Source organism: Protopterus annectens, chromosome 11.part0 (genome assembly GCF_019279795.1).
Source record: "Protopterus annectens isolate FY-2018-M chromosome 11.part0, PAN1.0, whole genome shotgun sequence".
Lineage (NCBI taxonomy): Eukaryota > Metazoa > Chordata > Ceratodontiformes > Protopteridae > Protopterus > Protopterus annectens.
In genome coordinates this window covers 434,070,190-434,085,854 of record NC_056745.1, presented here as the reverse complement: position 1 = coordinate 434,085,854, position 15,665 = coordinate 434,070,190, and the positions used below count along the sequence as shown (strand labels likewise).

The 15,665-nt window shown below is 37.5% G+C and overlaps 1 protein-coding gene across 2 annotated transcripts in view; it reads right to left on the bottom strand.

Annotated features, from left to right (window-relative positions):
* Positions 1 to 15,665, bottom strand: part of DOC2A (double C2 domain alpha) — a 1,042,537-nt gene that overhangs the window by 915,847 nt on the left and 111,025 nt on the right. For both annotated transcript variants that reach the window (XM_044087933.1, XM_044087934.1), the window contains one exon: positions 11,569 to 11,863. In XM_044087933.1, coding sequence (XP_043943868.1) covers positions 11,569 to 11,863 — 295 coding nt within the window. The remainder of the gene's footprint in view (positions 1 to 11,568; positions 11,864 to 15,665) is intronic.

Sequence of the window (15,665 nt, the reverse complement as noted above, 5' to 3'; positions counted from 1 at the left end):
ATCATATAGTAAGGTTTGCATAACCGAGATTTGTAAAATTGGTCTGTGAATTCTTGTCGTAGCCCCTCTTCTAATTACTGCCATTATGATAACATGCTGCTCAACGTGTTTGAAAAGATCATCAGTTTCTTATAACTGTTACATCAGCTGACCATGGCTTCTCCACTCTTTCTCGTAGAACAACTATGCTCTTGTGCATTTACTTACAACTAATTAAGTCCTATAGTTTTCTGTGCTCATGTTGTTTGAGTCAATAATTTTGGTTAACTAAATAGTGTATTTTTCTGCATTCTGTCCTTTATCATTGTTTTTATTCTGGTCTAAAATGAGATCCTAGAGTCACTGTGCAAATTACATTCAGAGTAGCATCTGAAAATGTTCAGCAGTGCAGTTAATGATGTATAAGAAGGTCTTCTTCTTCTTTTGGCTTTTCCTGGTTAGGGGTCGCCACAGTGGATCACCTGTCTGCTCATGACTGGCAGTGGAGTTTTATAGTGTCGAGTTGCCAGCCCAACCCTCCACTCACACCTAGGGCCAATTTAGAGTATCCAATCCACCTACAGCATGTCTTTGAGATGTGGGAGGAAACCAGAGCACCCAGAGGAAACCCACATGACCACAGGGAGGACATGCAGACTCCACACAGAAGGCACCCTAGCCGAGGATCGAACCGGAGAGCCTCTTGCTGGGAGGCAGCAATGCTAACCGCTGCACCACCGTGGCCACCCAATGGTGTATAAGAAGGTAATGTTAAAATTTTATTAAAGAATGCTGTCTGGTACAGACTGATGGAGCTTTGACTGAGCCAGCAGAAAGTCAGGTTTAAAGTGGACCCTGGACTGGTGGACGTCAGCTGAGAAAGTTGGGAGTGACAGGCTGACACTGTTTCACCCAACTGTGGCTGAGGGTGTCAGTAGCAGGCTTCTGGGGTCTCACCTTATATTGTAAACTAGCAAATAAATGTGTGATTATATTCATGTGAAAATCAGCATGAGGGAGAGTACATGCACAAGGATTTTACGGTGACCACTACTCTTCATATTTCATTCTTTTATCGTCTAGGAACTTTCATTTTTGTAAATATTTTGACTCTAGAGTCACATGCAAAATATTTTAAAGCCAGAAAGCATACTTTATATGACAAGAGCATAATTACAGCAAAAATAAATAGTATAAAAACCTCTGCATATGCTTTTTAAGTGTTTCTCTCCTCTGTGGGTGATCTTTCTCCAGAATACTTGAAGCTGTCTGCAGAAGCTATTGCCTATCATACCCGTACCATGAGCATCTCTGCCTGCTTGTATTAGTTCTCATATCCTCAGAATATGGAAATCAGCCTTTGCTGCTCCCTAATCTTTTCTCTCTTGAGAAAAATGCCCTTTGGAAATACATTTATAGTCATTTTCTGCATCATGTTTCATTTGGTGACCTACTTTCCAATACTTAGCACGCTTTTCATCCTGGCTTGGGTGAAACAATCATCTCTCTTCCCCACCCCCTCTCTTCTTAGATTTTTCACAGATTCAGCACGGTAAATCACTTAATTCTGCTGTCTAATCTTGCCTGCTGTTGAGTCTCTAACAGCAGTTATTTAATTATTCCATTAGCTATGTTAGTGACTCACGTCCTACAATGGGATGATGCTATCTTTCCATTTTCTTGATTCCATTTGGAATTCCTCAGGGGCTGGTATTGCCTCGCTATTTTCACATTTTTTTTAACAGTGCCATCTTACTGTGCCTCAACAAGCTTCATACAATATGAAGATGAACCAAACTGTTCCTTTAAACCTTAGCCAATAACTTCATCATATTTTTACTCTGATAAAAGGCTGTCTGCTTCAATCGGGTCTCCAATTTAATGTTGAAGAAAACATGGCTGTGCTATATAGGCCTACTGTAACAGACTCCTCACAGCTCCAAATTGAAGCTACTGAGTTTCATAAAAGATTAATAGCAAAGATTCAGTCAACAAGTTAAAAGGCAGTGCTGAGGACAATTCAGAAACTAGGACTTCTTTATTTGTTTAAGCATCTACTGACAAACCATGCACATGTCACTATTGCTGTGCCTTACCAGCGACTGACAGACCATGCACGCGTTACTATTGCTGTGCCTTACCAGTGACTGACAGACCATGCATGTGTCACTATTGCTGTGCCTTACCAATGACTGACAGACCATGCATGTGTCACTATTGCTGTGCCTTACCAGCGACTACATGCATTTAATGTTATCATGTCTGCAGTAAGTCAAATCATCTAAATATGAGCAGTCATATCACAGGATACTAACTTTTGCAGTGGGGCACACTTATAGAACTAACCTACTCACTTCAGCCACTATCTAATAATATTTACATGGCCTGTGCATATTATTCTAGAGTTCTCAAAGAAAGACCCACCTATTCAACTGATAATGAAAGGGTAAATTCCAAGGCAAAGTCTTTGTTCAGAATAGCACCTCCTTGCACAGACACCAAAGGTATGTAAGTGTTGGTGACTCAGTGTTTTTTGGTATCAAAAACTGCTGAACTCTGCCCTTTTTATAGTTCAGAAAATCTCTATTAAACAGTCTTTGACTGGGAATGCATTTGTAATTAATACATCAGTTATTTTGATTTGTAAATATTTTGTCTTTCCTCCTATGATTTCATAACTACTGAAGTACATAGTACATGCCCTGTATGAATATGTGGCTGATTTTTAATTCACACACACACACACACACACACACACACACACACACACACACACACACACACACACACACAAATATTCACCTATATTCATACACACACACATATAAATATATATATATATATATAAATATATATATATATATATGTATATATATATATATATATATATATATATATATATATATATATATATATATTGTAGGCAAATATCTTATTGATGAGGGGATGGCTTACTACAGTTTTGTCCCAGCAACTCAGAAGCTGGGATTGTCACATTGTTTGTTTGTTAGTACATGATGTAGGGATGGGAGTGGGAAAGACTGGGATCTGAGGCTGCATGTCTTTTCTCTTATTGTGACTCTGTTTGCAAGGTATGTGAAGGAATATTGATGTAGCACTCTAAGGAGTGGGGTTCTTAGAAAGATGTTACATCTATCCTGCATTGAGAGACATTTGGCTCTTTTAAGGACAGAATAATTATATTCCTTGTAGTGGCAATGATGCTGATGATGTGACAGATCCTATTAGCTGTGGTTTGTAATAAGGTAAGGTTTTTTTTTTGAAGACTATGATTAGTTAGTGGAGGACATATTCTACTTGTGACATTAGGATGCCTTTTTCTATGATTTCTCTTACACCTCTGGAGAGAAGGTAGGAGATTATCCAGACTTGAGTGAAGAGTGGGGTGTGAACTCTTTTTGATTTAATTTTTTTGAATGTGTCTTTGGAAATTTTGATGTTGGTCTAGCTAGAGCCAATAGGTACTTAAAGGAAGTGGAAGTTTCTACGGAATGGTGTGTGTGTGTGGGGGGGGGGTATTCTAGAATGGCTAGGGCAGTAAAGGTAGATTTTAGCTTTTGCTGTGTGCTGAGTAGTATAACTTTGATTTGCTTTGGGGTTTAAAGCAACTTATTTGAATTTAACAATTTTTTAAGAAGTTCCTGACCAAAATACATTCTTTGCAGAGTCTGTGTGTGTGTGTGTGTGTGTGTGTGTGTGTGTGTGTGTGTGTGTGTGTGTGTGTGTGTGTGTGTGTGTGTGTGTGTATGTGTCAGTGAGTATATGTGCAGCCTTCTGTATGCTGCTTCCTGCCTAGGACTGCATCTCTGTAGTGTATTCTTTAAGTGCTGAGATTGTTTCCCCACACCCACCAAATAAGATAAAGATCAGAAATGGAACTTCTGGTATGGGGGTATTGGTATAGGTAACAGAACATAGTGCTCCAATCTGGAAAAATAAACCCAGAAAAGGCTGGTAAATTGAATTAGGTTACCAAAAAAAATGCAGTATTACTAAAACTATAAGGTCTAGAACACAACCCCAGAAAAAATTAGTGAATAATGACATGATAGGACAGGGCAGGACATGACAGGAAAGGAGCAGTACAACTAGAGAAGATCCAAGCAACAAGATGGCTCAGCAGGAATCCCATACTGATATGGCAGCCCTCCAGGAATTAATACTGGCTACCTTAGGACAAACAAAATAGACCAGGGCCATACAGAAAGGTTTTAAAATTAGTATTATACTACAGGACTTCATGGCAACAGACAATAAAAGGATCTAGGATATGAAAAAAGTCCTCTTTAGGCAGTCCAATGAGTTATGTGAAATGAAAGCCTGAGTATAACATGAAATGAGGAATGGCTGTAGGAAATTAAGTCAGGGTGAAAATGACTGAGTACAACATGAAATGAGGAATGGCTGTAGGAAATGAAGTCAGGGGGAAAATGACTGAGTACAACATGAAATGAGGAATGGCTGTAGGAAATGAAGTCAGGGTGAAAATGACTGAGTACAACATGAAATGAGGAATGGGTGTAGGAAATGAAGTCAGGGGGAAAATGACTGAGTACAACATGAAATGAGGAATGGGTGTAGGAAATGAAGTCAGGGTGAAAATGACTGAGTACAACATGAAATGAGGAATGGCTGTAGGAAATGAAGTCAGGGGGAAAATGACTGAGTACAACATGAAATGAGGAATGGCTGTAGGAAATGAAGTCAGGGTGAAAATGACTGAGTACAACATGAAATGAGGAATGGCTGTAGGAAATGAAGTCAGGGTGAAAATGACTGAGTACAACATGAAATGAGGAATGGGTGTAGGAAATGAAGTCAGGGTGAAAATGACTGAGTATAACATGAAATGAGGAATGGCTGTAGGAAATGAAGTCAGGGTGAAAATGACTGAGTACAACATGAAATGAGGAATGGGTGTAGGAAATGAAGTCAGGGTGAAAATGACTGGGTACAACATGAAATGAGGAATGGGTGTAGGAAATGAAGTCAGGGTGAAAATGACTGAGTACAACATGAAATGAGGAATGGCTGTAGGAAATGAAGTCAGGGTGAAAATGACTGAGTACAACATGAAATGAGGAATGGGTGTAGGAAATGAAGTCAGGGGGAAAATGACTGAGTATAACATGAAATGAGGAATGGGTGTAGGAAATGAAGTCAGGGGGAAAATGACTGAGTACAACATGAAATGGATGTAGGAAATGAAGTCAAGGGGAAAATGACTGAGTACAACATGAAATGAGGAATGGCTGTAGGAAATGAAGTCAGGGGGAAAATGACTGAGTACAACATGAAATGAGGAATGGCTGTAGGAAATGAAGTCGGGGGAAAATGACTGAGTACAACATGAAATGAGGAATGGGTGTAGGAAATGAAGTCAGGGGGAAAATGACTGAGTACAACATGAAATGAGGAATGGGAGCAAAAGTTCATGGAGCTAGAAAATAGATTGCAAAGGGAGAACTTCACTTCACTTGATCCCTGAATTGCTAGAGGGCAATAAATGTAAGGACTTTATTGTGATGTGTCTAAATAAGTTCACTAATAACCCTATTAAGGACATTTATGTAGAGAAGGCACACACTATATGGTCCAAGAGCTGTGGTGAAACCACAGCCAAGACCAATCTTGTTAAAATTCCAAAATTACTAAAATTCCAAACATTTCTATGAAAGGAGGAATTCAGTTTCCTACTGGGGAAAAAGGGCACTTTTCTGAAGATAGAAGACACAGACTGTATCTGCATAACGACTTTTTACTTCAGACTGGGAAAAGAAGATGTGCTTTTTCTGTCAATAAAACTCTGCAGAGAAATGAAAATCCGACTTAAACTTATTTATTCTGCCTATCAGAATTTTTTCCCAATATAATCTAAAATGCTAAATTGCTCTTCTCCTTTAAACTTCTTCTGGCTGGAGGGGGAGGCAAGCCCTACTGCACATCCCATGTAGGGGGTAAGCAGCCCACAATCACCAAACATATATATATATATATATATATATCTTTATATATACCAACTCTAAGATAACCATAACTTGGACAAAGGGGAATATTCCGAGAAATGGCAGTCTTAGTCTTAATATATGTAAGTCCTTTCTTTCTGCCATTCAGTTTCTGTATTATGGGACTCACTCTAGGTTGGATAGAAAAGCAGCTAAAAGGAGTGAAAAACACTTTGGATACAAGAAATGACTGCTTCCATCTCCACTGTGAAAGTGCACATTAGGCATAAAGAACCTGATTTTACTCAAACATAGTAAACTATGGGAAAGGAATCTAAAAAAATAATTAGAAGCCCTAAACCTGATGAAAGGTTTATAGAACAGAGCAAGAAGGGATGAATCAGAAACAGAAAACTGGGAATTACTTTTAAAGGAAGCAAAATTATCCATGATTAAGCATAAAGAACAAATAAATGAGTTCAGGGCTAAGATAGTGAGACACTTTTTTTTTTTACTTAAATACCAAGAGTACAAAATTACTGCCACAAAGACTGAGGCAACAACAAGTAGAAAGACTAATTGTTAAAATCAGAAATCAGGACAATGGCAGGAGTGAAACAGAACCCTATAAAATAGTTGAAATAATGGTAAGATACTACAGTAATTATAATTGTAAGATACTACAGTAATTATAATGGTAAGATACTACAGTAATTATAATGGTAAGATACTACAGTAATTTGTATATGTAGAATGCATAGGTGGAGACTAGAACACAAGACATGGCCAGGTATCCATAACAAAGTGAGCTGCTCAAAATAAGTGAGGAAGACTGTACCATTTAGTGAGTAATATACAGGAAGCTGAAATTAGAACGGTAATGTCATGTCAGAAGACAGGGAAAACATCTGGTACAGATGATATCCCCATAGAGACCTGGAAAAGAGCAGGTGATACTATAATGAAGGTATGGAAGGGCCTCTTTAATTCTATTCTCTATGGAGAAGACACCTCCTTTGTGGTTTTGGGCAGTATTCATGCTTATATTTTAAGAGGGGTGCATGGGACCCAACAGACATATGATCAAATAGATCCATATTTATCCTGAACCATGACTATACAGTATTTTTATTTATTTATTTATTTATTTCCAGTTTGATAACCGGGGATGTCCACTGGGCCCGAAAGCCCATTTTCAGTGAAGGCCCGGGGAGAAAAGCTCCATATTACAAACAAATTGCACAATTAAACAATTTACAAGCAAGTAAAAAATAAAATTTTATACATTTGTATAGTTAGCACAGAAAAAAAAGCAAAAATGAAATACACATACATTTGAAATGCAAAAGAAGTGAATCAGAAGAGATGTGTAGGGAAGAGGCGGTGCAAAGAAGTAAAAGGAGAAGAAATGCCAGGTGGAGGAAAAAAAGAACAATTAGACAAAGATTCATTTTACGTTTGTGGTCAAAGATACAGTTGCATGAAGAGGCATTATAGGCAATAAGGATGTGAAGATATATACAGTATTTACATAGAGTTTATACAGGGAGAAAATTGTTAAAGAAGCTGAGGGTGGGGAGCTGAAGAAAGAGTTGGATGAAGAGGGGCAAGAGAGAGAATCATGAATAGGTGACGTTAGTAGATTTAGGTAGGAAGTAGACAATTACATTTCCAGTTTTGGGAGAGGTGGGAATGGAGTAGAGATTTGAATTGTTCAGGGTTTGTAGTGATTATAACCATTCTGGCTAGAAGATTAGAAAAACAGATGGTTACTGAAATAGTAGACCAAGATCAATGTGGATTCTTTGAGGGAAAGCAAACATTTGGTAAAACAAACAGAACTCTAATGATCCAAAAGGATGCTACAGATAGTCAAAAAAAAAAAAGTGAGGCGGTCAACAGTCAGTTGAGAGTTGATGATAAGATCACTTCAGTCATTTGGTTGTCCTTAAAAATGGTTGTAGATGGTGTTCAAGGTATACTAGGGTTCTCAATGTACATTAAAATGTGTTGGGGGGATATTTTTGGTCATTTAAACTATCAAGAAGGACCCAACAGGGATGCCCACTTCATCTGTAACATTTGCCTTGCATCTGGAAGGACTGGCAAGGGTATCAGAATATCTGATATGGCATGATATGACTGAGGGGATAGGAAAAAAAGCCCTGTTTGCAGATGATATAATATTGTATATTACATAACCTGAGACGGACGTAAGACAAGCATTTCTCAAGTCAAGTTGCAAATGTATAACAAGATAGCAGGATAGAGAGAGAGAGAGAGAGAGAGAGAGAGAGAGAGAGAGAGTGAGAGAGAGAGAGAGAGAGAGAGAAAGAGAGAGTGAGAGAGAGTGAGAGTGAGCGTGAGAGTGAGAGAGACAGAGAGAGAGAGAGAGAGAGAGAAACTTGTGTAGTTTATTTGGGATTAACTTTTAAAGTAAAAGCGAGCTTGAGGAAATAGGGGTATTGAAACAAAACATGCTATAGTTGAATTTTTAGTAGAAGTGATTTCATAAAATGCAACCAGAAAAAAGTTATACGTAAGTGGTACAGGGCTTTGACAGAACTGAAGAATCAGTACAGTATGAAAATGCGACAGGATTGGGCTGATAAGTTAGGGCAACTTTCAACAAGGAAAGTTTGGGACAAGTGTGCTTGGTCCCTAGATATGTAATAAAAATCAAGAAAATTCAGAATATTTACTTTGAAATGTTTGCAAAGATATTTTATACGCCAGTGAGAATAGAAAGAAATAAGAATGTTGTCATAAACTGGGAGGACATGCTGGATATGCAAGAACTCAACTAAGGGCAACTATGAGAACATATTTAGGAAGTATCCATGACTGCAACAGTATTTAATGGACTTGAAGTAATGATTTTCAGTAGCGATATGTTTTTATTAAGCTGAAGTAAACTGAAGCAACCCAAGCATATCCACACTCTATTATTCGTACTGTTAATAGTAACTAAAAAGCAGGAATGAGGAGATAAGAAATAAAAGCAGACCTTAAGTTTTCAGAGCTATTACAAATAATGAATGAGAGAAGACATAGAACTGAGAATAAATATAAGGGGCAAGCAATTAGCAAATGGAACAGATGGGACCTTTATACTGAAGAAAACGTCAGGTAAGGAATCAATAACATATTAATATAATTTAGGGCTCTGCTTTCCATATGAAGGAGTGAAAACAGCTATCCAGAAATACCATAAGCATTTCTGGTATTACTAAAACCTGTACATAGTTTAAAAACTGATGCTTCTTTGCAAAAAAGGATGTTTGGTTTGTCTATATGAGCATATAGATACTAGTATAACATTAAACTATATGGTACAATAAGATGAGAACATGGAGCGTTATTGTTGTTAATTTTTGTACTGATTTTCTTCTAAGCATGGGCTGCAAAAACAACCTAGTGCAGTCTTGAGGTGTGCCTTGCATGAGGATTGCACAGCATGTAATTGTTAAACAAGCTTATGATGCAATAAACATTGTCCTGTTAAAAAAAAAAAAAACAGTATCAGAAACTTAATTTTTGAACTTACTTTATGAAGTGGTACCTCTGTAGCTTCTTTTAGTTATCAGTTACCATATCAGTGACTATGACCTGTTCATTTCTCACAGCATCTCTGCTTGTTATAATATCTGTTATTAGTTCTTCTCTTTCTCCATTTCCTATTCTTAACATGGTATTCACTCTTTCTTAAAACATTTCAGTCAAGCTGGTTACTTCACTGCATTGCAATAAGTTAATCTTGGGTTATAGCTGAAAAAGATCAGTTATGGATCACATCATTTGAGAATTTAAGAAAGGATTAAATAAAATAAAATAAATAAATCCCTCGATACCAAATATGGTCAGTGCTCACATACTGCATTTTTCACATTGGAGGCATGTTGCTGCTACAGTAATCATCACAGGTTTGGTGACAAAGCTCAAGCCCTATTGGTCATCATACTGCTTATATGTTATAATTTGTGAGTAGTCATACATTTTCAGTTCTTGAAGATATGAACTAATGAGCTGTGTTTAATTGAGATGGATGGTTTACTCCACAGGTGTGGAAGTCTTTGAAATATGAAACTATCATATTTCATATTTCACAGTAGGGCCCAAATTAATTTTTATTGAGGTTGAATGCCGCCTTGTGTTTAGGTCACTGGGGGGAGTCGGATTCTAGGCATAGGGCTTCATATAATAAGGGGTCGTTTAATGTTCTGTATATCAGATATAGGTCTCCTCTAAGAATACAGTAAGACATAGAACAAAGAGAGCTACTGTTACGAAAAGCCTCAAAGCCCTTCAGTTTTCCCTGTGAGGAATCTTTGTACCTTCTTTATATGAAGCAGATGGTGACTGAATAGGTGACAGAACAGGCACAATATTCTATAATGAATCTGATAAGAGCTGTAAAAAGGGGGAAATTTACTTCCCTGGCATAGCTCGTTACTCCGTGGAGGATAAGGTGGTCAACATTGTATCTTTGCTGTTGATTTTTCTACCTAGGTTGCTTTTCTTATTATATCCTTGTTTTTTAGTTTGCATCTCTACTTGATTGCACTTTTGTACCTAAGTTGTGGCTGAAAAGGGTCTTGAGGTCACATTATTCTACCTGGTCATCAAAGAGTAAAATAACATAAAACTCATTATGTGTTGTGCATAGGTATTAAATGAAAGGTCATCATCTACAACGGCACCGAAGTATTTTACTATTTCATCAATTTCTACATGTTAACCATCAATAATATATATAAGTGGCAGGTACTCCAAATACCAGAATGCTGCATTTTTGACACTAAAGGTATGGTTAGCTCGACTGCTCCAGTCTTCTGTCATTATGAGCACAGTTTGAAGAGAGGTGGTATGAGCAGGCTTAAGGACAATGCTCTTTTAATCTTGCAGGTATCTATGTATTTGTGAGCCAGCCAACAATGTCAATTTTGATGTCTGATAAAACAGGCCTAAAAGAAATGATCCCAATACGGGGCCTTGAGAGATTTCACTGGAGAATAATGAAAGTGAAGACAGGGGTCCTACTGTGTAAAACCATGTGGACCAAGTTGTTATGGTTTCGTTTACTTTGTAATCCCTGAGTTTATTTGTGATTTCAACCCCAAGCGGAAAGGTAGAGAATGCTTTAGCTAGATTGAGGTTAGTTGCGTGGACAAATTAAGACAGCCTGACAGAAGATTAAGGTTCTGAGCTGTTAACAAGCTTCTTCTTGTAGTCAGGGGTGCATAGTTGATTTATTCCACCTCCATTTGCACATGTGTAACTCTGAGCAAGTCACTTGACCAGATAGTATTCAGAGGTCAGATCTGAAAATCAGCTAGTCTGGTTAACAAATGTATAAAAAAAATCCATGACAACAATCACACTCTCAAATAAATGCATATGGCTGAGCATTAAAGATCTACCACTAACAAAAAGTACTAATGAAAGAAAACTATTCATACTGAATAAATAGTGCTGTAGGTGAATGAACATATTGCATGATACATACATGGTACATAGCCTGCAATACCTGCATAGATGTTTACTGCATTTGGTTTTAACATTCATATTTATTATAACCCATCTCCTTGCTTTTGTACAATCTAAATGAAAATTGATTTCTTACTTGTATCATCTGAGTCATAACTGTCTAAGTCAGCATTCGGATCTGCCCCAGCTCCAAAGGCACTGCGTCCTGTAGGTGAGATGTCAATGGGAGAAATGTCAGACTGTCCACCACCTGGTGATCGCAACTTGGTCCCATAACTGCCGTCTGTGGTAGGCTCTGGAGTGAAACGGGGAAAATAGTCTGAGATCTGTTTGATGGGCCGAATTGGCCCTGGGCAGACGTTAATAGCCATATGTTCCTGTATGCTTATCGTCATTTTTTCGCCTTTTCGGACGGTCATGCATGCGCCCTCCTTGATTAAACAATAGCAAGGGAAACCACATACCAATGCACAAAGAAAATACACACAGGAAAGAAAGAGAGAGAGAGAGAGAAAAAGAGAGAGGTAAACTACAGTAACCACACAAAATGAGTAAATAAATTGTCATGTTTTGCTTCAGAAAATGGTGCCTATAAATCATTTTAATTTGTGATACTTTTATGTTAAACATATTAAATAAATTATTTGGTTCATCTGACTTAAACAAAGGCCAAATAGGCTGAGATACATAACGTTCTGTAGTAATCTAGAAATCTTGTTTAAAATTTGTTGCATTAACAAACTCAGAATGCTGAAAAACATCTGGATGTCTTTGTTGTATGAAAACACCTTTCTTTGCACATTTATCAAGCTATGACCTATGCCTACTGGAATAGAACACAAGCTGCATTTATATGGCTGCTGTGCTGAAAAGTATACAGTCGGACAAGTACAGCGAGAAGGAAACTTGTTCTCAAAAAGGCACGCAGACACAAGTGCACACACACACACAGCAGACACAAGTGCACACACACACACACACACACACACACACACACACACACACACACACACACACACACACACACACACACACACACACACACACACACACACCGTAGTCTATTTGTATTGTTGTATTGTTACATTCTGAAGGGAAGTTATGCCTCAGGCAAGTACAGAATATAGTCTCATAGCATTCAACAAGAACTGTCAGAACCTTAGTTCTGCCTCCACTGACTACTTCCATTGAATGTAATCTGTAAGTACATCCCAATGCTGAGTTCTGCAAAAACTGTCTTGATGGAGTTTGACTTTATCAAGGAGGCAGATGTTCTTCCTCTCTGTGGGATGGTGTATCAAAATCTTTTATAAACATACACAAATAATTTGTCCATCTTCAACATATTTCTTCTTATTTTATGATTGCTGGTCTGTGAAGTTTCTTCTTAGTGATTGTATGCATTAGGGCTGTCAGTCTTCACACAAAGAAGTATAACTGTGAAAGGCTATGTCAGATATTTCTGTTTAGTGATTGGCAATTCATAGTCTTCCTTATTCGAAAAGCACTGTTCACTGTCTCCCACTGGGAATCATTTAATGAATCTATTAATGGGCTGACGTCTACAGACTTGGTTCTATTATTGGATGGACTACAAATGTGAACACTCTCACATTTGCTATGGGAACAGGCTAAACAGGTGTTGGAATACAGGTACAAGCAATACAATAGTCTTCTTGAAACAGGAAGCCACAACCACCAGTGTAGTAGAAAGAAGAACAAATTAAATGTGCGACACAAAGTATGTGAAAGATGAATTTGTTACCTGAACCACTGCAGGAAGGATATACTTAGATTGTTCACTGATGTTTATGAAGAAATTAATATTCAGGGAAAAACTTATTTTGTGATGCTGAACTGAAACATCAGACAGCATAGCGATACAGAAATTATTGTTCCTGCCTCATAGTGCTGGTTTCTCCGGGTGTTTCTTTCTGCGAAGTGTTTACACATCCACCCTATGCCATATAAAATTTCATGGAGCGTTCTTGTTTTCTCCTTCATACCAAATATATGCAGCAGTTGAACTGGTGATCAATTTGCCTATTCCCCAATTTGCTTTTATGTGTGCACGTTGTGTATGTGCATTGTGTGTGTGTGTGTGTGTGTGTGTGTGTGTGTGTGTGTGTGTGTGTGTGTGTGTGTGTCCACTTTTTAATTTCGAAAGTCCACAATCCCAAAATTCAAAATATTGAACTCAAAACCTTGAGATTGTGGAATCTTGAAATTTAAAAAAAAAAAAAAGAACACATAAAAAAAGTAGTTTTGCAGGGGGGCAAGCCCCCCTGCACCCCCCACACCCCCTGCAACATAAATATACTAACTCCGAGATTGCGCTACAGTGACGAGAACGGTAATGGAGATTGCTCTACAGTGAAGAGAATGGTAATGGAGATTGCTCTACAGTGAAGAGAACGGTAATGGAGATTGCTCTACAGTGAAGAGAACGGTAATGGAGATTGCTCTACAGTGAAGAGAACGGTAATGGAGATTGCTATACAGTGTGGAACAGGAACATTGCCATTCTTTTCATTGTAGTGCGGTCTCGCACTTAGTATATTTAAGTTGCAGAGGGTGTAGGGGATGCAGGAGGGCTTGCCCCCCTGCAAAACCATGTTTCTTATGTCTTCTTCTTTTTTTTTTTTAATTTCGTGATTCCATAGTCTCTAGGTTTTGAGTTCGATATTGTGGACTTTTGAAATTAAAAAGTGGACGTGTGTGTATGTGTGTGTGTGTGTGTGTGTGTGTGTGTGTGTGTGTGTGTGTGTGTGTGTGTGTGTGTGTGTGTGTGCACGCGCGTGTGTGTGCATGTGCACGTGCACTCATCCTGCAATGGGCTGGTATCCTGTATGGGATATGTTTCTTTGTCTTGTGCCACCTGAATGTCAGTATAGGCTTGGCTGCCCTGTGATTCTGAGTGGGATTAAGCAGATAATTGGAAAATAAAAGAATGACTAAATGACTAAATGGATAAATGAATGAATGAATGGCTTGTAGCAGTAATTTATTTGGCACTTTGGAATCTAGTACCTTCTTTTTTGCAGGAAGTCCTACATTCTTTCAGTTATAAACACTGCACTATAATTTTGGATCACAAATACATTTCGCTACAAGAGGAGGAGGAAGTATCTCTGCCATAAAATCATTATTATTGATTCCACTATATTAACTATACAGTATTATCAAATAAAAATAAATACTTCTGAAAAATAAGAATTTCTTTCTAATGCAACATTTTATAAAGTTATATTGCATTTGTACAACTTTTGATTTAAGCTTATAGAAAGTCAACTGAGAACTATAAGACTGTAGCTCTCTGAATGGGTCTTCGACAGTAAAGCTTTGTCCTTATTTTGGTAACTGAATAATTACAAAAATAAATAAAGATAAAAATGCAATATCTGTGATGTACATTGTAATACAAACTTAGTTATTTTGCTTGATTCAAAATGGTTCATGTATTATTTCAGGAACTTTGAACCTAACTAGCTGTCTTCAGTATACACTGTGCATCATTTGCATGCCTTACAATGTTTAAATGTTTGGATCTGCTAAGGGACCTAATAAGAGATCATGTCTAACCAACATACATGAAGCAATGGTCTAAAAGGTTATGTCTCTAAACCAATCACCTATACTTTTTGGAAATATTGATAGATATTCTGATTGTATTATTTTCTGATGTAATTTATTCCAGTGTTTTCCAGCTCTTTAGTAAAAAGAGTCTATACCACTTGACTTATTTTTTAAATTAAGAATCATCAGCATATTGTTGTTTCTTTCAGATTTCCATGTCTTTCAAATAAGATACCTAATATAGCTGCTATGTATTCATAATGCAAACAATAGTATAGCCAAAGAACTCTCCTCAAAATAACTGGCAATGGACTGAATATAGGTTTAACATTTTAAGTCTGGATTTATATTTGGAATTTTTAACACAAATAATATTTTAATAAAGTAATCAGATTAGTCAGATCTGCCTTACTTATGTAGCAGGATTATATGTGCACATTTCCACTGATTCAGAACATATTGGGTGGATAATAATTTCTGGAAAAGCCATGTTAATACTTGGGTTAGAGAAGTACTTATCTTATTCAAGAAGTAATCTTTTAAATTGTTAGTCCTTGTTGCAGAGTCTTTCTTAATTTTCTTTATTCCTTCAATAACCCCTTCCACACACACATAAACATGCACACAGGTATGTGTGTGTGTGTGTGTGTGTGTGTG